This window comes from Stegostoma tigrinum, chromosome 1, assembly GCF_030684315.1.
Source record: "Stegostoma tigrinum isolate sSteTig4 chromosome 1, sSteTig4.hap1, whole genome shotgun sequence".
Taxonomy (NCBI): Eukaryota; Metazoa; Chordata; class Chondrichthyes; order Orectolobiformes; family Stegostomatidae; genus Stegostoma; species Stegostoma tigrinum.
The window spans coordinates 50,246,010-50,269,881 of record NC_081354.1 but is presented as its reverse complement, the minus strand read 5'-3'; the positions used below and the strand labels follow the sequence as shown (position 1 = coordinate 50,269,881).

Sequence of the window (23,872 nt, the reverse complement as noted above, 5' to 3'; positions counted from 1 at the left end):
CACGCCCACCACTCTCTGTGTGAAGAACCTACCTCTGACATCTCCCCTATAAGTTCCTCCAATCACTGTAAAATTATGCCCCCTCTGCCCTGGGAAAAAGTATCCGACCATCCACTCTATCTATACCTCTCATCATCTTGTACACCTCTATCAAGTCACTTCTCATCCTTCTTCGCTCCAATGAAAAACGCCGTAGCTCCCTCAAGCTTTCCTCATAAGACCTGTCCTCCAGTCCAGGCAGCATCCTGGTAAATCTCCTCTGCACCCTCACTAAAGCTTCTACATCTTTCCTGTAATGATGTGACCAGAACTGAACACAATATTCTAAGTGTGGTCTAACCAGAGTTTTATAGAGCTTCAGCATACCCTCATGGCTCTTAAACTCAATTCCCCTGCCAATGGAAGGCAACACATCATACAAAAAGGAGCAGGATTAGTCCTTTCGGCCTTTGAGACTGCTCCACAATTTGATCCCGGTTGATATGTTTCTCAACCCCAGTTTCCTCCTTTCTCCCCACTACCCTTGAACACTTTACTGATAAGAATCTATCTGTCTTATACACACTCAATGACTTGGCTCCACAGTTTTCTGCAGCAATCAGTTCCACAGATTTACTACCCTCTGGCTGAAGAAATTCATTCTCATTTCAGTTCTAAAGAGACATCCCTTCACACTGAGGCTTGAGTCCTAGTATCTCCTACTTGTGCAACATCTTCTCTGCTTCACTCTGTCCAGACTTCACAATATTCTGTAAGTTTCAATCTGATACCCCTCATTCTTCCAAATTCCACTGAGTACATATCCAGAGACTGCAATTGTTCCTCCCATGATAAGCCCTTCATCCCCAGGATCATTCTTGTGAACTTTCTCTGGACCTCCTCGAATGCCAGCACACCCTTCCTTAGATAAGGGGCCTAAACTGCTTGTAGTATTCCAAATTCCATTACAGACAATTGTTCCTGTTTTAGGGAGAGGTGAAGTTTGCAGTGCTTGATGTCTGCATGATGGGACAAGAACATCTGACTTTGGGTAGCAATCAAGAGTTTTTAATGAGTAAATGGAGTTTTATTTTACCCGTAACAAACTCATTTCCAATTTCTTTAGGTCCTCTTACCTTGACTAATTCCATTACTAGGTAAAGCTCTGTTGGTGTGTCCACCTCTTCTATTAACATGATGATATTGGGATGTTTAACCCTCCGCAGAACCGCCACCTCATTCTCAATTAAGTGCTCCTAAAAAAACAAAGCACAGTAAACAAAGTGACCTTAATTCTAAACAGTAACAACTGTACTCCAATTAGGATAAAACAACAAGGCTCCACATTCAATTTCCATCGAGGTGAAACTCCTTTTCCCTTACTTCGAAGAACAACTGATAATTTAAAAAATTATCTGATCTCTTTAGAATGTATAAATGGTCCTCCATTTTTGAGTTATCCTGAGTTGCTCTAACTTATTCATTTAAGCTCATTAGGTTGTTTGGGCTCACTATATTGGTTCACAGATGAAAAACAGTGATTTGGGTGAGGTACCAAAGGGAACTTAGCACCCATGGACAAACCAGTCACAAGACTGTGCATTTGTAAGCGGGGATGTACTAAAATCAAATAATGAACTCAGACGTCTTGAAAAAAAAGTGAGAAAATTATGAGGAGAATTGGGTGCTCAGCTTCTCCCTGCTCCTCAAGTTCCTCAGCTGTCTTAACAGAAGTTGCTGCCTTTGTAACAGCTTCCACAATGGCATTGTTGCAACACAAGATTCAGCAGCATCAGAAGTAGCTGCAGTGGTGTTCCACTTTTAATCCTAATTTTGAGAATAGTGTGGCATTGGCATTATATTCGGCGACATCACAAAGTGTAAGTCCATACAGGCTGTTACCATAAGCTTCAAACAAAATTGCACAGATGAAGCAATTCTGAATTGTTTCACTCTTTACCATATCCCAGGCTTTCTTCCGGATTCTCACTGCTTGAAGCAAGTCTATGCTGAAGTTTTCACTGGATGCGAGGCAGGTGCTTTTCTTATGGGCAAGCAACTTGTATTAAAATTATTTTAAATTTTTAATTATATCTTGGACCACTGGCTGAGCAGTTAAAGTACTAGTGGATATGCCTTTCTATGGCTTTTAGTTCTTGGACGTCAGGATGGGCTGAGCAGTTATCCACAAGTATCAGGATTTTGCGTTTCTGGAACTGCAAGCATTGGTCAAATTGCCGAACCCATGAATTTAAAATTGCACATTTCATCCAAGCCTTTTGATTTGCTTCACAGTTGACTAGGAAATAGTTGATGTGGTTTAAGCCCCTTGACTTTTTGGACCTATTGATGTGTAACCATGTTTTTTCAGTTAGGACATGTTTGCAGCAACAAGATGTTTTGGTTGCCTACTAGCAACTACAGCTTGTTCCTTGTAAGTAAATTTTATCTATTGTGCATTCATAGAAGTAGGTAATGTTATCCATACCCTAGATATCTACTGGGTTATATTCTTGAATAAGTTCTTGGACATGCTTAATCCTGAAATATCTGCAGATAAACCTTCCCCACAAAGCTGTTTGTGAATGAGATTATTTCAAAATTTGAACCAAAACAGGCGTTTCTAGGAGTAAAGATGTCAACATCTATTTACTTTGCAAAGCTTTAAACTTCTTCTAAATCTTCTTTGGTTAGTCCCTTGCTTGGGTTGGCTTTAATTATATTGTGGTACCAAGTGAAGACTGCCTTCATCAATCTCAGATATTGTGCAAGTTACACCTTTTTGATGTTGGTATTCCATTCTCTCATAATTTTCTTTAATCTTTTCAGCATTCTTTATCCAACCACTCACTGTAGTGTTTGACAATGAATTCAGCTTGAAATTTTTGCACGTCCTGCCTTCATTGAGTGCTTTCAATGCCCTGCATTTGGTTTCAAGTTCTTTAAAATTACAAAATCTTTCTTTGCCACAGATTTTCCATAGGAATAAGCAAAATGTGTGCTTCCTTAAACTGCAGCATGCGCTTCAGTCTTAATAGGATTAATGCTCCTTTTTATTTTCTGTTTTTTAAATTATTTTAAATTTGAAGCATTGAACACCCATGATGCTGAAACACGTGGGTTAATTCAAATAAAGGACAATAGACAAAGATCACACTCAACTCATCAGGTTATCCCTCTATGTTGACATGGTGTTGGAATCATGGAATCATGGAATCCCTACAATGTGGAAACAGGCTATTCAGCCCTACAAGTCTACACTGACCCTTTGAAGAGCATCTCACCCAGATTTACACAACCCCATCCCTCACCGTAATCCTGCATTTACATGGCTAGACGCCTTGCTTGCACATTCCTGGGCACTACGGGGCAATTTTAGCATGGCCGATCCACCTAAACTGTACATCTTTGGAATGTGGGAGGAAACCAGAGCACCTGATGGAAACACAGGCAGACTCAGGGAGATGCACAAACTTCAGTGCTAACCATTGATCTACTGTGCCACCCCATGAGCGTTAATGAGCAAGAGAAAAAACAGATAGGCATCTTATTACGTGGTCAACAAAGGCAGGATGTTGACTCGCATGGTGTTGAACTAAGTGGATAGTTCTGTAATCACACTGTGTGCAGTCTGCCTGCTGAAACGTTTCTGTAATTGGGACCAAAGTGAAACATGCACTTAATCATATTTTCAAAAAATTCTAACAAATTGTTAGGCATGACTTCCCTCTGACAAAGCAATGCTGATTATCCCTGACTAACCCATGCCTTTCCAACTGGCTATTAATTCGCTTCTTCAGAATTTTCTCCAATAGTTTCCTACCACTGATGTGAGATTCACCGGACTGTAATTTCCTGGTTCATCTCTACCAGACTTCTTGAAAAGTTGAACCACATTAACCATACTGTAGTCCTTTGGCACTTGCCTGTGGCCAGAGGAAATTAAAAATTTGTATCAGAGCCCCTGCAATTTCCTGCCTTACCTCCACAGCAGATTGGGGGTGCAATTTGTCTGGGGCAAGGGATTTGTCTATTTTTAATGCCTCGCCATTTCCTTTGTCAAATTGTGCAAGTTCGTCACAGTCCCCTTTCCTGAATTCTGTACCAAAGTTCCCCTTTTTGAGAGTGAAGGCTGAAGAGAAGGATTCATTTAACACCCTTCGAATATCCTACGGCTTCATACACAGGTCCTTTGTCCCTAACAGGCCCCACTCTCTCCATGGTTAAAGTCTTCACTTAAATGCATTTATAAAATATCTTCGGATTCTCCCTAATCCTGTTGCAAGTGCTTTTTCATGTCCCCTTTTTGCTCTTCTGATTGCTTTCATAAGTTTCCTCTTACACTTCCTGCATTCCTCTAGGGCAGACACTAATTTGCTGCTCCTTTGGACTTGCTAAAAGCCTTTCTCTTCTTCCTCACCCAATGCTAGACATTCAGGGTTCCCTGAACTTATTGCTCCTACATTTCCCTCTAAAGGATAAATGTTGGACGTGTACTCTCCCCAGCTCCTTTCTGAATGCTCCAGACTGCTCTGCTGTAGACTTACAGCCATATCCCAGAGGTTAATCAAACATTGGAGATAAACAATACTCAATGGGACATTTTCTTACCTTACCACTGCACTTGGCCTTGTCGATTATTTTCAGTGCATACTCCTTGCCACTGGATCTAAGCGAAAAACAAATAAAGAAGTAACTTATTTGTACCAATGTCCTTTTCACTCCCCAAAAGCAGTTTTTTTTCCTCTTTCAATGATATATCTCATCCCCCTCTTCTTCAAGTATATATTCATATTATTTTCAGCTGAGATGCCAGCAGTGCCAAACATTTTCATGTTACCTTTCTGAGCTCTGATCTGATCCATTGCAAACAAACAGTTAATGGTCATGTTCGCTAATCTATGGGCAATTGTACCATTTTACATATGGTTTCTTTTTAAAGCAATTTTGTGAAAGAAATTTTGTTCTCTCCACTGCTGTGTTTATTTATCCACTATTTATCCAGAGAAATACTGATTGTTAGTGAGCATGTTATTGCTAAGCAGGTGCCGCTCAACAGCACTGTCAATTACTTCCTCCATCATTTTGCTAATGATCAAGAGTAGACTGATGAGGCAGTAATGGGCAAAGTTGGATTTGTCTTGCTTTTTGTAGAAAGGACACTGTTGTGCAAATTTCCACATTGTTTGATAGATGTCAGTATTCGAACTATACTGGAACAGTTTGGCTAACGGTGTGGCTACTTCTGGTGCATAAGTCTTCCATACTATTGATGGAATGTAATGAAGGCCCATAGTCTTTGGAGTATTTCATGCCTTCAGTCATTTCTAGTTAGCAAATTGGGTGAAGACTGACATCTGGGAAGATGTAGACTTCCTGAGGAAGCTCGGTTCTAATGCTTCAGCCTTGTTTTTTGCATTGCTATGTTAGGCTGCCTCATTATTGAGATGGGGGATGTTTGTGGAGAAGTCTCTTCTTTTTAGTTGCTTTATTGCCCACCATCATTTACAGTTAGATACAGAGGACTGCAGAGCTTAGATTTGATCTGTTGGATGTGCGGTCACTTAGCCTAGCCAATCTCACGCTGCCTCTGCTGTTTGCTATGCAAATATTCCATAGCTGTAGCTTCACTGGGCTGACATCTTATATTTAGGAATGTTTGATGCTGCTCTTGGCATACCCTGCTACACTTTCCATTAAGCTAGGTTTGACTTCCCCACTTTCTAGTAATGGCAGATTAGCCAGTACATGAAGTCACACTTTGTGATTGAATGCAATTCTGCTGCTCCCAATGGCATACAGTGCCTCATCGTTGTAAAGTTTTGAGTTGCTAGATCTGTTTGAAGTCCATCCATTTAGTGCAGTTATTAGCATACAACCATACAACATGTTAAAACAGAACTTTGTCTCCACAAGGACTGTGTGGTGTTTAGTCCTATCAATTTTCTGCTGCAACAGGTAGATTGGTGAGGAGAATGTAAAGCAGGCCTTTTTTCAATCTTTTTGGTTTCTCACCATCGGGCGCAGACCCAGTCAAGCAACTATATACTTTCAGACTTGACCAGCTTGGTCAGTAGTAATGCTACAAAGTCCCTCTTGGAAATAGCATTAAGGAGCCCCAATAAAACTGAAGTCAAAGGGAAGCATGGGATGGTTGGAGTCATATCTAGCACAAAGACTGCGGTTGCTGGGGATCAATCACCTCAGCCCTATGACATCAGAGCATTATTTCCTCAGGGAGTATCCAAGATCCATCTATGTTCAATATTCCTTCAAAGACCTTCCCTTCAACGTAAGGTCAGGAACTGGATGTTGAATGATAATAGCACAATGCTAGACACTATTCATGACTAATAAGATTGTACAGACCATACCTTTATATTTTCTGTACTTGTGATGGTGAACTAAAATTGAAAAAATGGACCGTTTCAAAACCAAAGGACAGGGGAAGGAATTGCTGCATTTCCAAAAACAGGTTACTGGTCTTCATTGTGTGTGGTGTTTACATTGTTGCTATGGTTAAGCAGTGATGAAGCAGTTTGCAGATGGAATGGCACTGCACATTTGCTTGCAGAGTGAAATTTGGCCAATAACAGCAGCTGATTGGTTTCTCCAACTGTGACCGTTTGTGGATGTTAAAGATCATCAGTCTGATGACAATTCTGATTGGTTCCTGGGACGCTGAAAATCTTGTGGTGGGCAAGAGACCATGGGAAGTCTTTGGACTGCTGAAAGACCAGGTGATGTCTCCCTGTCTCATTCTCTCTCTCTGCAGTAAAAATACCTGAAGCCTGAAGAGAATCTGATTTACAGTCATACAGAAACAGACCCTTTAGTCCAAATTATCCATGTTGACCAAGTTTCTCAAACTAACTAGCCCCATTTGCTGAATCTGCCCCATATGCCTCTAAACCTTTCCAATTCACATACCTATCCCCAAGAGTCTTTTAAAGGTAATAACTGTACCTGCATCCACCACTTCTTCTGGCAGTTCATTCCACAGACGAACCATCTCTGTGTGAAAAGGTTGGCCCTCAGGTCCCATTTAAATATTTCTCCTCTCACCTTAAAAATATGCCCCCTAGTTTTGGATTCCCCATCCCTAGCGAAAAGACCTTTGCCATTCACTTTATCTCTGCCCCACATGATTTTATAAACTTCCGTAAGGTCACCTCTCAAACTCCTAAGCTCCAGTGACAAAAATCCCAACCTATCCTGCCTCTCCTTATAAATCAAACCCTCTGGTCCTGGCAACACCCTGGTAAATCTGGTTCTGAGGGTAAAGGGTTTTGAGGGTTACTGGACCTGAAACGTTAACTCTGATTTCTCTCCACAGATGCTGCCAGGCCTGCTGAGCTTTTCCGGCAATTTCTATTTTTGTCTCTGGTAAACCTCCCACCAGTTGCTTTCAGCTGTTGCCATTAACCAGTAACTAAAAACTTTGCAGTCAGTGTACCAGCCATCCTGTGCCTCGTGCAAAAAAGTCAAGAGAACTGAAGAACAGAAAGTCCTAACAAGTAAAAGGATCATCTCAATGAGCTCTGTGGACTAGTACTATTGAACTGTGAATCCCAGGTTTATTTCCCCTTCTATGCATAAAATAAATGCTTTTTATTTTCTGTGTCTGTATGTGGGTGTAGGGGTTTTAAAACAGGGTTAGAGTTTAACTGGTAAAGCCATAGACTGATAGCTTATAACTGTTTACTTGAGATTAGAATTCACTTGTTTGTATTAAACAGTGGCTGTTGCTAAGTACAGGAACCTGGTAAGTTTTTCCTGTTAACTGGATTCCGACTGACAGATAAACTAGGGACTTTGCATGCTGTGATCAGATCACTAACTTTTGTAGTTACCCTGGCAGCAGTAGGCCTTGAGAATCAGTTCACTTTCCCAAGTGGATCGGAACAGGATTTTGAAGCAGTCCATGTCCATATGCAGCATGGTTTGGACAATGACTGGCAAGTAACATTTGCGACACACAAGTACCAAAAAATGACAATCTCCAACGAGAAAGAATTTAACCATCTGCCCTTGACATTCAATGACCTTACCAGTGATGAATCCTCAATTTCCTGAGGATTATCATTAATGAGATACTGAACTCCTCCTAGCCATATAGACACTGTGGCTTCAAAAGCAGATCAGAGGCCTGGAATTCTGAGGCAAATAATTGACCTCCTAACTCCTGAAACTCTGTCAAACCTCTGCTCAGTGACAGAAGACTCCCCACTAGCTGTGAAAATCTGACCACATCCAAAAAACCGAACACCATCCAAGGCAAAGTAATCAGCTTGTTTGGCACCCTTTCAAGCACCTGCAACATTTACTCCATCCATCATCAATACACAGTGGCAGCACACCCTCTACAAAATCGACTTAGCAACCCACCAAAATTCCCTCAACAGCATTGTCTAAGCCCAGAACCTCTACTGGCTAAAAGAACAAGCATAGCCAATGCACAAGAATATCATCAGCTACAAGACCTCTCCCAGCAACAAATAGAACATAGAACGTAGAACTGTACAGTGCAGAACAGGCCCTCAGGCCCTCGATATTGCGCCGACCTCTGAACTAATCTAAGCCCTTCCCCCTACCCTACCCCATCATTATCCATATGCTTATCCAAGGACTGTTTAAATGCCCCTAATGTGGCTGAATTAACTACATTGGCAGGCAAGGCGTTCCACGCCCTTACCACTCTCTGACATCTGTCTTAAATCTATCACCCCTCAATTTGTAGCTATGCCCCCTTGTACAAACTGAAGTCATCATCCTCAGAAAAAGACTCTCACTGTCCACCCTATCTAATTCTCTGATCATCTTGTATGTCTCTATTAAAACCCCTCTTAGCCTCCTTCTCTCCAATGAGAACAGACCCAAGTCCCTCGGCCTTTCTTCATAGGGCCTGCGCTCCAGGCCAGGCAACATCCTGGTAAATCTCCTCTGCACCTTCTCCAATGCTTCCACATCCTTCCTGTAATGGGGCGACCAGAACTGCAAGCAATATTCCAAATGAGGCTGCACTAGCGTTTTGTTCAGTTGCAGCATGACATCAGAGCTCCAGAGCTCAATCCCTCTACCAATAAAACCTAACATACCGTAAGCCTTCTTAACAGCACTATCAACCTGGGTGAGAACTTTCAGGGATCTATGTACATGGACACAAAGATCCCTCTGCACATCCACACTACCAAGAATCTTTCCATTGTCCCGGTATTCTGCCTTCCTATTATTCCTCCCAAGGTGAATCACCTCACATTTATCTGTATTAAACTCCATTTGCCACCTTTCTGCCAAATTCTGCAGTTTATCCAAGTCTCCCTGCAACCTGCAACATTCTTCCACACTGTCCACTACTCCACCGACTTTAGTGTCATCTGCAAACTTACTAACGCATCCACCTATGTCTGTGTCCAAGTCATTTATAAAGATGACAAATAGCAGTGGTCCCAAAACAGATCCTTGAGGCACAGCCCTAGTGACCTGACTCCAGGCTGAATATTTTCCATCAACCACCATTCATTGCCTTCTTACAGAAAGCCAGTTTCTAATCCAAACTGCGAAATCTCCCTCAATCCCATACCTCTGTATTTTCTCATAGCCTACCATGTGGAACCTTATCAAAGGCTTTACTGAAGTCCATGTACACCACGTCACCTGCCCTTCCCTCATCCACATGCTTGGTCACCTTCTCAAAAAGCTCAGTGAGGTTTGTGAGACATGACCTGCCCTTGACGAATCCATGCTGACAATCTCCAATCAAATTGTTGCTTGCGAGATGATTATGAATCCTATCTCTTATAATCCTTTCCAAAACTTTTCCTACAACAGATGTAAGGCTCACAGGTCTATAATTACCTGGGTCATCCCTACTGCCCTTCTTGAACAAGGGCACAACATTTGCAATCCTCCAGTCCTCTGGTACTAAACCTGTAGATAACGAGGACTCAAAGATCAAGGCCAAAGGCTCCGCCACCTCCTCCCTAGCTTCCCAGACAATCCTTGGAAAAATCCCATCTGGCCCAGTCGATTTATCTACCTTCACACCTTCTAGAGGAGATAACACCTCCTCCTTACTAACCTTAATCCTTTCAATTCTAGTAGCCTGGAACTCAGTCATCTCCTCTACAATATTCTCCTGTTCCTCAGTGAAAACAGATGAGAAATAATCATTTAGCACCTCTCCAATCTCCACAGGGTCCACGCACAAAATCATCCTCACTTGGAAATATATTATTATCCCTTCACTCTCACAAGCTCAAAATCCTGGAGTTCCTTTCCAAACAGTGTCAAGGTATCTATTCTTCAAGCACTGCAGTGGTTAAAGAAATCAATTCACTAACACTTTGACAAGGGCAATTTACAATTGGCAACAAATACTGGTTTAACGAGCGACACTCATATCATGTGAATGAATGAACAAATGTCCTGTAGTTCTCTCTGACTTCAGTGTGAAAGTGAATTCAAATGGTTACCTTCTAACAAATGGCAAAAGATACCTAGGAGTTTCGCTGTGGCAGCAGATATCACCAGGCAATCCCTGGAAGGAGCCTGGGTAACAAAATTCTGGGCTGTGGTGACCCTGATTGTGCTCCAGTCATTTTGGAAAGAGGTTGTATTCAAAAGGCTGTAGATGTTAGCAAAGATCTTGCCTGGAAACCTGAATTTCCTGAAGCACTGCTGCAAGGAACATGCCTGCAGAGCCTGTGCTAGGAAATTTTTTAAAACTTCATTCACAGGATGAGGGTATCGCTGGAAAGGCAGCATTTATTGTGCATCCCTAATTGCCCAGAGGGCAGTTCAGAGTCAACCACATTGCTGTGGGTCTGGAGTCACTGCCTTTGTGCTGGAGTTCTGTGTTCATCCCCTCTGCCTGTGGACAGGCATACTGAGGAGGAGGAGGAGGAAGCAGCTGCAACTGGTGTGAATACTGCTTCTTTTAGTTTTTGGGGCAGTTGCTGCTCTTGTTGCTCAAGATAAACACTACGGTTGCTTATGTTGCTCCAGTCTGCAGTGAAGGATTAAAAACGGAAGATTCAATCGAGGTGAATTAAGTCCAAGACAGGTGAACTTACAACAAAAAATTTGGAACTCTTTCATGAAATAGTGAAATCAGATCCTCTGCACAAGTGCTGTGAGTGCAGATCCTTCACAGAAGCAGGAAAGGTGTTATGCAGCATTTAGTATTTAAAGGCTTTCCAGCCTGTCAATTTTATTGAACAGTGGCTCACTGCTGTAATCTCATCTTGCTGACCCTTGCAAGTTCCATATGGATCAGGAAGCCCATGTGAGATAGATAAATTATGTTAAGCAAAGGTATTAAGGATGTGGGTCAAAGACAGGCATATGGAGTTAGGCCACAGACCAGCCATGATCTCACTGAATGTCAGAACAGTGTCAAAGGGTTTAATGGCCTACTCCCATTCCTATGTTCCTATGCTACTAGATATTAAAACCAGAGTTATAAATACAGTTAATTGCTTGTTTGAATATTTAAATGATTAATCTGATAGTTCTTTAAGAGATGTTTGCTCACTTTGTAATGAATTTTGGCAAAACCTGGAATTTGTTGGCGGTTATCTCAGGTTTCTGAGATGGAGATATTTAAAAGCCATTTTATCCCCAACTGTCCTCTCAGATCACTCCTCCACTATTGACAATTCTGACCTATGTATGGACTTGTTATGAAAGGCACATGGTTTGAGAAGCTTTGAATGTGCAAGAACTCCCAACTTACAGTTGTTGCATTTAAATCAACATGAGCTTCAGACAGTTGGATCACTGTGTGATCAGAAGGCAGCATCATAATCATCAATTTTCAGGTAATACGTAGACAGTTCAGCTTAAAATATGGCATACGAGGAGTGATTCTTTGATAATGCAGTACAGAAGCTACATTTGTAAAATACTGAACCTTTGTGCTACACTTCCCATGAGTGCAGCTTCCAACTGCAGATTGGGCTCACTGACGGGAGTTCAATGCTAAATGCAATCTTCCTGTGCACTAGTAATGTATTGCTTCCTAACAACAGGATTACTGGAAGCCTCTAGGAACTTGAGCACTCATCATTTAATCACACAGTTTCAAATCAAATAATCTTGTCAGACATCTAAGGTTGTAACTCCTTCACTGGATGGCCATCAACAGTCCAGTAAATAGATCTGAAGCACCTCAAAATAACAGAAGTGGGAGAAAGAAACATCTTCTATTCTAAAAATGTTCTTGATTGACAGAAAATTATAGTACAGCCTTAACCAGATTTGTAAGCTATAGGTGTGAATAAGTGTCTTGATGATAATACTAGGCAATCTAACAGTTGTTCTATACAACATTGTCCTCATCTTAAGTTTATAAAGAGGAAGAGTCATGGTGTATGGAGCCAGTTGGCTGCTTATACACTGTGGATTTGATGCATACATTCAAAATATTTCCATTTCATTTTCTGATTGAGATCACATGGTGCTGCTGGGTGGAAGCGTGATGAATCACGATGCTTAAGATGTCACGACTGTGTAGGACTGGTTTAATGGAGCAAATGTTTTTTTGTAACCCATAATTTTCATACGTTTGTACATGAAGTCAAAGAAAATATGTCAGAATACACCCAGTCCTCTGCAATGTTTTTCTTTACCATATTGATACATAAAGCTAGATTCCTAGGATAACGACGAAAAGAACAACTTTTGGGATGCCTGCAGAATCAAATCTTTCTCTGGCAAACAGCAAAATTTACAACAACAATTTTACCCTTTAATTGGCTGTACAAGCCAATTTATTAAATTTACAATCAAACTGTCAGTGACCCTTGTATACACAGGCAATTTTTTCAGTCAATTGTGTTTTTCTCAGCAATAACATGTATTGAGAATTCTAGCACCAAGTATGTGTGACAGTGTCATTATTTTAGACAAGGAGACCAATGGAGTCAGTAATGCATCAATGCTGTTATATTACATTTTAACATCTTCATTTGAAAACTTTTTTTTGTAAAAGTGATAAACCTATCATTGGGGAAGATTATTGAGCTTGTAAAGTTCAAGGTTATGCATCTTTGTGTACATGCCAGGTTGTTCCCGTTGTTGGGCATACATATCAATACATACAAAAGGCTAGCTCGAGAGAACTGCAAGTTTTTAACTATTTGCACATTCTCCAAATTAAAATTGATTTTACATGTGATTTCTTGGAAATGAATAAATGTCCACTGTGTTTTTCCTATTTTTAACTAGAAATCAAGTGATTTTGTAGAAACAGCTAAGCAAAGCTTTCAAGGAAGTTAAGAAGTGAGGTTTATTGCCTGAACTACTGGGGAAAAATGGCATTGAGGTGGTTAGGATCCCTTTGCTAATGGGTGCTTACAGTCCTCTGTGGATTTAGATTTCTTTTCTATAGACCCAAAAGTCAGATTAAGAAAGTCATCCCCGAAGCTGCAAGGCTCCCCTGAAAATCTGTTCTCAATATATGACAACATGTTCAGAGTTTCCAAATACCAGCTTTTGTGTCTCCCTGATAAAACTTGAACTGATGGACTGTGACAAACATTCAGGAACCTGAATCAAGTTGTTGGATCTAGAACTGGACATGTACCACTGATGCATGGCTGTTAGTAATTCCATTTCATCAAAAGGAAATCCAGTGAATGTCAGAATTTATCATATTCCATCCTTTGTTTCCAGAACTTTGGTCCACTGGGGTTGTTTTGCCCCCTTGGACTTTACAAGAAAATCACTGTAGAAACCTTTCATTTCATGTTGTGAGAGTTTCCATGTGGATGTTAAGGGAGCATAGTCTAATTTCAGATCATAGCTTAGATGTTAACCAATATTTAGCACGTGCTTCAAGAATAAATTTTGTTCATAATAAACAGATTATTTTGAGTTTATTAAAGAAGCCTGGTGGAAAAAAATATTTTATTCTGTATGATGGTATGAGCAGAAGCATTCACTATTTTGGTAATTGAGTAATGAAGTACCCAGTTTGATTATCATGCACTCCTTTTGTAACAGGTGTAAGACAGTTAAGAAGCACTGCCGAAGGAATAACTGGGCTCAAATATTTTGGCAGGTACAGGCATTTTGATACGATGGGCACCTACCAGATTGTGGATGTGCAGAGTAAGAGAGGCAAAGTTGAGTAGCTTCTTCTAAGGTTGTTGCAGCCCCAAGATGAAATAGCATTCTGAAAGAACCCTGTAAAGGAGATCAATCAGGCTAAATTCCAGAAGGGTCACTGGACTCGAAATGTCTCGACAGATGCTGCCAGACCTGCTGAGTTTCAAATTACAAACCTAAGTCTTCAGGAATCCAGAGCAAGAACCAAGCCAAGGATCCCCAGGTGAGGACCATGTATGTAATCCAGGAAGTGAGGATGTCTGGTTCTCAATGATGTGGAGGTGCCGGTGTTGGACTGGAGTGGACAAGGTCAAACGTCACGTGGCACCAGGTTATAGTCCAACAGGTTTGTTTAAAATCACAAGCTTTCAGACAGCAGCCCCATTGTCAGGTGAAGTGAAGAGAGCACCCAGGCACAGAATTACAATCAGAGAAGTCAAAAGATCATTCAAATGGTGTGAGTGGAGTGTCAACAGGCTGAATAACAAGTCTCTGCAGGTGATCAGGAATATCAGATGGTGTCAGTAAAGTGTCAATAGCTGAATAACAAGTGAGGGGATGGCCTATAACCTGTTTAAATGAGGCAGAGGGACAATTACAAAAAAATTGAAAGTAAGGTGGTGCTGGAAAAAAACAAATGACTGGAATAACATGCTAGCTTTAGGAGTCACATGCCGAGGGTTGAACCAAGGTTACAAGTAAGCCAAAATCTGCATAAACGAATTAAGATGGAGCAATCATAAGAAGTTATCAAGGTGATGGTGTCAAAGCAGGACAGTAAGGAAGATTTTACATAAGAGTGTGGTGGGGTCACATATAGCACGACATGAACCTAAGATCATGGTTGAGGCCGTCTTCACGGGTACAGAACTTGGCTCTCAGTTTCGGTTTGGCAATTCCACATTCTTCTGTATTTCGTAGGCTGCCTTGGAGGATGCTAACCCAAAGACCGGAAGCTGAATGTCCTTGACCACTGAAGCGTTACCCGTCTAGTGATTGTTGCACAGTGTCCGTTTATCTGTTGTCTTAGCGTCTGCACGGTCTTGCTAAGCAGAAACTGACAGCTAAGTTCCATACCCATGAAGGCGGCTTCAATGTGATCTTGGGTTCATGCCATGCTACACGTGACCTCACCACATGTTCTACAAAATTTTCGTTACTGTCCTGTTTTAACATCATCACCTCGACAACTTGTTATGATCTCTCTACCTTAATTAGTTTGTACAGTTTTGGATTACCTGTTACTTTGGTGAGACCCTCGGCATGTGACTCCTTAACCTAGCATGTTATTCCAGTCATTTGGTTTTTCTCCATCACCACCTTATTTTTAATTTTTGTAATTACCTCTCTGCCATCAATTAATCAGATTACAGGTCATTCATTCACTTGTTATCCAGCTGTTGACGCTTTACTCACACCATCTGACATGTTTGATTATCTGCACAGACCTATTATTCGGCCTGTCGACTCCATTCACACAATTTGTATGATCTTTTGATCTCTCTGATTATAAAGTCTATGCCGGGTGCACTCCACTTCACCTGATGAAAGGGAAATGCTTTGAATGCTTGTGATTTCAAATAAACCTGTTGGATTACAACCTGGTGTCATCTGACTTTTGACCTGGCTTTTAATACATCAAGACTGCCAGGTGCAAAACCTATACCTGAGCACTGCTAATTCTTTATCTAGGAATTCTGACATTCTAGCCATAGCCCCTTTTTCTGAAATACGGGTACACATCTATAGTAAGTTGCAGGTTCTGCCTCAAAGTAGAAATGTATAACAGTACATCTCAGGATTGATCTAAGTCACGGGCTTTACTGTGCACCCTTACTGAACTTGAAGGAAAGCAACAGATGACCTGAGGATTTTTGATTAATTTAAAAATCCAAATTATTAGGCTGCAGTTAGTGAGATTTTAAAATTTGAAGAAACTCTTGAACCTGACTCTACTCAGCCCTTTTCCAAATTTAATGGGGATGAGGGCAAGATAGCCATTTAAAGAATCTGAAGAAGCTGGGAGCCTCATACTTAGAATCAGTTTTTAACTCAGAAACTTATCTATTATGTGGCAATTTATTTTCTTTGTCATCACAGTATGTTCTCAAATGCTCTATAGTCAACTATGTGCTTTGGCAATGTAGTCACTGCTGTCAAATTGGGCTAAGCAATATTCCACATAACAACCACCTAACCGGTTTTATAAATATGGGAGATAAACATTACTCAGGACACTCGGGATAATCCTTCCTCTAAACAAAACAGTAGCAGTCATACCTTGATTTAGTGTTTCACCTGAAAGACAATATGTCTGGCATTGCAGCACTCCTCAGTACTCCAATGAATGGTTCATCTAGACTTTTACATACATCTCTGAAATGGTTCTTCAAATACCATAACATTTTTGATTCCTACATGAGTTGTATGTCTGACTAAACCTGTATTTATTACCAAAATGCCCGTTGAACTGGAGAAGGCAGTAGTGAGCTGCTTTCTTGAACCACAGTAGTTCTTGGGGCTTTGGGACATCCACAGCACTGTTAGGTAGAGAGTTCATGATTTTGACCCGAATACAGTGAATAAAAAGTAAAATAATTGCAAGTCAGGATGGTGGTTGGCTTGGGAGAGGAACTTGCAAGTGATGTTTTTCCCTTGTATCTGCTGCCTGTGTCCTTCTAGGCCGTAGAGGTCACAGTTGTTTTTAGGAGCTTTGGTGAGGTACTGCAATGCATCTTGTACATGCTATGCATACTGCCACATTGTGTCAGTGGTAAAAGAAGTGAATGTTGAAGGTGATGAATGGGGTGCCAATTAAGCTGCTGTGTCTTGGATGTATAAAGCTTCTTGTGCATTGTTGGAGCTGCACTCATCCAGGCAAGTGCAGAGTGTTCCATCACATCCCTGACTCGTGCCTTGTAGGTAGTGGATAAGGTTTTAGGAGACAGGGTGAGTTACTCATTTCAGGGTTCATAATCATTTAATTGCTCTTGCAGCCACAGCCACAGTATTTATATGGCTAGTTTAGTTCAGTTTCTGGTCATTGATAACACCCAGGAGGTTGATAATAAGGCATTCAATTATGACAATGTGTTTATATGGCAAAGAATGATGATTGTTGTCAAGGGTGATTGCCCTGGCACTTCTGTGGTACAAATCAGTATCTCAGGGGTTGCAAATGGTGTTGAACACTGTTCAGTCATCAGACAGTCGCACTTCTGACCTTATGATGGAGGGAAAGTCATTGATGAAGCAATTGAAGATGGGGGCTCCAAGGACACTACCCTGAGGAACACCTGCAGAGATTTCCTGGTGTTGAGATGACTGATCTCCAGCAACCACAGCCATCTTTCTTTGTGCTAAGTATGATTCAATCTAGCAGACAGTTTTCTCTTGATTCCCACTGACTGCAGTTTTGCTACGGCTTCTTGATGCCACACTCAGTTGAATGCTGCTTTTGATCTCAAGGGCAATCAATCTCACCTCACCTCTGTAGTTCAGCTCTTTTGTTCTTGTTTTGATCAAGGCTATAACAAAGTCAGAAGCTAAGTGACCCTAGTGGAACCGAAACTTAGCATCAGTGAAATGTTATTCTGTTGCAAGTTCAGCCTGGCAGAAGTCAATGTCCATTTCTACTGCTTTACTGACGATTTGGAATAGATTGATTGATTGCTCATTGGCCCAGTTGGATATGTCCTGTTCTTTGGTGAAGAGAACATATTTGAGCAATTTTCCATATTGTAGATAGATGCCAGTCTTGTAGCTGTATTGGAACAGCTTGGTTTAGGGCAAGTTCTAGAGCACATGTCTGCAACACCTTTGCTAGAATATCACCCATTCGAGATGTTCTCACTTAGGGATGAGTATGCTACTACTAAGCCACATCAGACCCCAAGAGCACTTTATACATTTAGCATTCGGCAAGTTTTAGGTAAGACACTTCACAGTAACTTTACAGAAAGAAAACTTCAGTCATACGTAAAATGCAAAACGGTCTATTAAATGAATCACATTTGAGGCGTTCCCTTAAACATAAGTGAAACTTCCAGGGGTATCATTATGTTGGCTTACCGTTCCACACATTCTTTAACGACAGCAAAATTCCCATCTCCAATCACCTTTCCAACTTTATATTTATCAAGAATAGTTGAAGCTGGCAAGGATCTATTTCCATTCACACCTGTGGAACGATCAAAGAAAACCTAGGTCATAATTTTCAGGTCTAACTGTACCTCTGTTTCCACATTAACCAAGAGGAAAAACGTCCATTATCAGTGGTCCATTGATTTTCTTTGTGAGCCTTTCTACAGAAATAGCTTGTTTTTGCTTGATAGAACATTTTTACATAATTCTTTGTTCAACAGCATTTGCTTGCACTCATCTGCAATGATCAGCATTCCAAAATGTTCAGTCAGTCAATGGCCAAGATCTAGCAGGGATCTATTGAAATCAATAACCCTGAAAGGAAATCACACTGTCCTTGAACCAAATTCATTGCAACAGTTTTGCCTTTAAAGCAGACAGCAGAGTTCAACTGTAATCGTTGGAAATTAACTAACAAATAATGAAGCTTAGTCAAAAGCACCAAGGAACTAAGCAAGGCATCCTTAGTCTGGACATGATTGTGGCAAAAAATTCTAAGCTAGAGAACACAAAATTTTAGGCATTGCTACTAAGTCCCAGCTGCAGTCCCATGTAATACGTGATTGTTTAACATAGATGAATCACTGTAGAGATCATTACCATGTTAACCGGCATTCTTAATGTACATTATTATAGCCCACCTCCCTTCTATTCACTACATTCCTCCCCTACTCCACCCCTCTCTTACCCTCTTCCTCTCCCACATTCCTATTCCCTTTCCTCCACTCTGCCAATTTTCTCTCTCTCAACCACTTCCCTCTCGTCATCTCTCTCCTCCTCCTCTCAACTCCCTCAGCTCACCACCTGTTTCTGTTCCCATCCCTTCATGGTCCCAGTGTCAGATCAAAGTTGAGTTATGCTTTGAGATTGTTCTGGGCTGGTTCACTCACTGGCCGTAGCAAATGTGTGTAATGGAGGCAGCAACGGGTAAGTGGGCTTGGGATGCTGGGTTGGTGTGACACAGCTGTTCCAGTGCAACCAAGTCTCAGGTTTGTGGAGGAGGAGGAGAGACCTGAGCCTTTGTGGCAGGGGTGGGGGATTGATAGGAAGCGTATTTCCTGAGCCTGGGGAAAGGAAGGAAGTGGTTCAAGTCTGAAGAAGAGGGGAGGGTCCCAAACCTGGGGAGAGGAGAGGAAGTGTTTCAAATCTGGGGTGGAGGAGAGGCAAGACCCAGAAGGGATAGGGTGCACGGAAAGGGATGGTCCCAAGCCTGGGAGATTCGGGGAAAGGCTGTAGTCCTGAACATGGGAATTAGATAGTTCTATTCGTGAGACAGGGGAGCGAGTAGGGATTGGAGTCTGAAGACTGAAGGGAAGGCAGAATAGGTTAGTGCTGAGATTCAGGCATCTGGAGGGAGGCCAAGCATAGAGGCATGCTTCTAACAGGTCTGAAAAGGCTTGTAGACTTGGACTTGTGAGGTCATTACTTCTGGCAGGGAAGGGTTTCAGCAGAGAGTGGGAATGGAGGAGCGAACTACAAGATTTTGGTTCTTTGCCATGTTTTGAATTATAAAGGTTTTCATTAAAGTATTTTCAGGATGGCAAGGTGTAAGTAGTTGAATGCCAGAGGATCAGTGCAGGGATTACAATTGCTTATAATATATATAATTGACTCGGATGGTAGAAGTGATGAAACGAGAGACACATTTGAGGATGACTCAAAGAGTCTGCACAGGGACAAAGACTAGTTAAGAAAGTGGGCAAATAATTGGCACATGGAATATAATGTAGGAAAATGTGAGGCTAGACACTTTAATTGGAAAAATGCAGGAGCTGTTATTGCACAGAGGAGTCAGGAGTGCTTGGGCATAAATCACAAACAGCGAGCAACCAAATTCAATGGATAATAGAGATAGCAAATGGAATGCTGGCCTTTATTTCAAAGGGAATAGAGTATAAAAACAGTGAAGTCTTTCTAAAACTATACGTGGCACTAATGTGAAGATAAAATGAGTCTGTGAGTTGTATTTTGTCCTGTTTTTCTTCATGCAGAGAAGTCGAGACAGAGGTAGGTCCTTTACTCAGAGAGTAGTAAGAGCGTGGAATGCCCTGCCTGCAACAGTAGTAGACTCGTCAGCTTTAAGGGCATTTAAATGGTCATTAATAAACATACGGATAATACTGGAATAGTGTAGGTTAGATGGGCTTCAGTTTGGTTTCACAGGTCGGCGCAACATCGAGGGCCGAAGGGCCTGTACTGCGCTGCAGTGTTCTATGAGGTACCAAACAGTCCAAGTTAACAAAGTGAACAGCGTGTTAAGTCTTAGGTTGTTTTTTAAAAGTTGGAACAATAGAAGCAGCAGGAGTAGGTGGGGTCAGGCTCCCACAGAGCCAGGATTTTAATTTAGCTTTCAGCAGTGCTGAGGTTTTGAAGCTGGATGTAGGAGCTGTTATTCCTCTCTCTGTTTCAGCTAAAAGCTAGAGTTCTCTCTGCTGCTAGAATTACATGCCTGACAATCTATTTTATTGAATTTGCCTTTGCCAAAATCATTATATTGGAACTGTTGCTGTTTAATAGTTAAATAATCTATTATTCTGATAAGTTTTCCAATAGAGTTAAAGTTAGACCAATTATTTGATCTTTTGTTTGAACTTTAACTGTAGAGTAAGAATAAAGTACATTTGATTAAATCAGAGTCATGTAAACAATTGAATTACATCTGGAATACAGCACCTGACACTTAAATAAGAAAAGTTAAGGTCTAGGCTATCTCTTTGTTATATCTGAAGGGGTATTAGTCTGATCTGTAACACGAATCAAAACACAATGGGAATACTGTGAACAATTTTGGTACCCTTAACTAAGGAAGGCTAAACTAGCATTGGAGAATGTTCACTAGGTTGATACCAGTTATGGTGGGACTATGTTAGAAGGAGAGTTTGAGTTGGTTGGGTGTGTATGGATTGGAGTTCAGACGAAGGAGAAATGCCTTCAATTAAAACATAAGATTCTCAGTGGACCCGACAGGGTGGGTGCAAAAAGGCTGTCTCTCCTTATGGGAGAGACTGGAGTATTGGGCATATTTTCAGAATAAGGGGCTACCCATTTCAGATAGAGATGAGGAGGAATTTCTTTTCTCAAAAGATTTTACATCTGTGGAATTCATTATCACAGAGGACTGTAGCAGTTGGGTCATTAAGTATCTTCAAGGATGAGACAGACAGATTTTTAGTCAGTAATGGAATCAAGGGTTATAGGGAAAATGATGGTGAGGATTATCAGATGATCCAAGATCTCACTAAGTGGTGGAGTGGGCTTGATGGGCTAAATCTACATCATATGGCTTTAAGAACGTTAAAAATATTTTATTCACAATATACTTTTATCCGTTTCTGATCTTATCCCTATAAGAATAAACTTTTTGATGGGATGTCTAGTTTCCTTGGTTGTACAGCAGCCTGGATGTTGGAGAGAACCATGCCTTGGGCTATGGTGGCTTAGCAGCCAAACACACAAAGGCTGAAAGCAAGGGAATACCAGAATTTTCATTCGGAGGCCTTGAGGTAACAGTGATGCAGTTCAAAGTCACGACAGTGTGTGGCTTGAAAGTTAGTTGCAGGTGGTAGTGCTCTCTGGCATCTGTTGGTTTCTGACTTACCAGGTAGGCGAGGTCGTGAGTTTGAAAAATGCTGTCAAAGGAGTGTTGGCAGATAGGCGCATCATTCATTTTTGTTTCTCATTATATACAATTAAACTTATTTCCATAGTCTTATACATCTTGTAATGTTGCTGCACATATTACTTATGATGCTGACTTTTGTTATCATCCCCTCACCTCTGCTCCTCATCAGAGTCGGTGAGTCTGGGAGAGTGGACACAGAGGTCTCCTTGGTGTTGTGGGTGAGAGTGCAGGCACAGAGGTCAATCTGGCAAAGTGGATACAAAGATCACCCTGATAGAGTGGCGCAGAGGTTACCCTGGCAGAATCCAATCAAATAGAGGGGCCAGAGAATGACCAGAGAGAAATGCAGCATGCCAACTGTATTGGAAAGTGAAAAGGAAGCTCTTAGAAAAAATTGTTCAGAAAAGGAGAAAAAATTTCTGTACCTTTATTCAAATCATATCATGGAGGAAGTTGTACTTGGTAATTCATGCGCACTTCTCCAAAATATGACAAGTTGTGAACAGTTTTGAACTCAGTATCAATTGAGGAGCAAGATTGAGGATTGTAAAGTTTTTTTTAAATCTCGGACTTAAGAGAAGGAAATTAGTGTACTCTAACATCAGAAGAATAGCATGTGGTTTTGGGAAGAAATATGTGACAGTGTAATAAGTTGTAGACTATGTATGAACTAGCCATGATTGCTTAGGATATACTTATATTCCATTCTCAATTTTACACAGATCAATTCAGGACAAGGAAATCCAACTGAACATCATCATTATCTCCTCAGATAATGTGCTGTGTGCTATGGAAATACTTATAAAGGAGACAGTATGACTACCTAAGACAGTAAATAACTAAAAAATAAAAATGTTATTGTGAGAAGAATTCAGTTGACTGCTAGCATAAAGCAATCGTTATTCATTTCTGAAGGTTAAAATATCAATCTAATTTCTCACCACACTTTTCATCAATGATTTGGATGAAGGAATGTACACAATCAGAAAATATTGTCATAGCATCTATGTTCGAAGGCAGTTCAAATATATCAGTACATCATTTAAAATCAAAATGTGTAATTTGGAACAAGTCTTGAGCACAGGTAAGTGCTCATTTAACATTATGGTCCAGAGTCACAGAACATAGAACATTACAGTGCAGTACAGGCCCTTCGGCCCTCGATGTTGCACCGACCTGTGAAACCAATCTGAAGCCCAGCTAATCTACACTATTCCATTATCATCCATATGTATATGACCACTTAAATGCCCTTGAAGTTGGCGAGTCTACTACAGTTGCAGGCAGGGCATTCCACAACTTTACTACTCTCCGAGTAAAGAACCTACCTCTGACATCTGTCCGTGATAATGGGAACTGCAGATGCTGGAGAATCCAAGATAATGAAATGTGAGGCTGGATGAACACAGCAGGCCCAGCAGATTCTCCGGAGCACAAAAGCTGACGTTTCGGGCCTAGACCCTTCATCAGAGCTGGGGATGGGGTGAGGTTTCTGGAATAAATAGGGAGAGACGGGAAGGCAGACCGAAGATGGAGAGAAAAGAAGATAGGTGGAGAGGAGAGTATAGGTGGGGAGGTAGGGAGGGGATAGGTCAGTCCAAGGAAGACGGACAGGTCAAGGAGGTGGGATGAGGTTAGTAGGCAGGAGATGGAGGTGCGGCTTGGAGTGGGAGGAAGGGATGGGTGAGAGGAAGAACAGGTTAGGGAGGCAGAGACAGGTTGGACTGGTTTTGGGATGCAGTGGGTGGAGGGGAAGAGCTGGGCTGGTTGTGTGGTGCAGTGGGGGGAGGGGACGAACTGGGCTGGTTTTGGGATGCGGTGGGGGAAGGGGAGATTTTGAAGCTGGTGAAGTCCACATTGACACCATTGGGCTGCAGGGTTCCCTAGCGGAATATGAGTTGCTGTTCCTGCAACCTTTGGGTGGCATCATTGTGGCACTGCAGGAAGCCCATGATGGACATGTCATCTAAAGAATGGGAGGGTGAGTGGAAATGGTTTGCGACTGGCAGGTGCAGT

At 41.4% G+C, this 23,872-nt stretch overlaps 1 protein-coding gene across 5 annotated transcripts in view; it reads right to left on the bottom strand.

Moving 5' to 3' along the window:
* dclk2a (doublecortin-like kinase 2a) overlaps positions 1–23,872 on the bottom strand; it is a 454,170-nt gene that overhangs the window by 57,375 nt on the left and 372,923 nt on the right. For all 5 annotated transcript variants that reach the window (XM_048528857.2, XM_048528836.2, XM_048528842.2 and 2 more), the window contains 3 exons: positions 18,163–18,271; positions 4,591–4,648; positions 1,116–1,235 (listed from right to left, as the gene is read on the bottom strand). In XM_048528857.2, the coding sequence (XP_048384814.1) occupies positions 1,116–1,235; positions 4,591–4,648; positions 18,163–18,271 (287 nt within the window). The remainder of the gene's footprint in view (positions 1–1,115; positions 1,236–4,590; positions 4,649–18,162; positions 18,272–23,872) is intronic.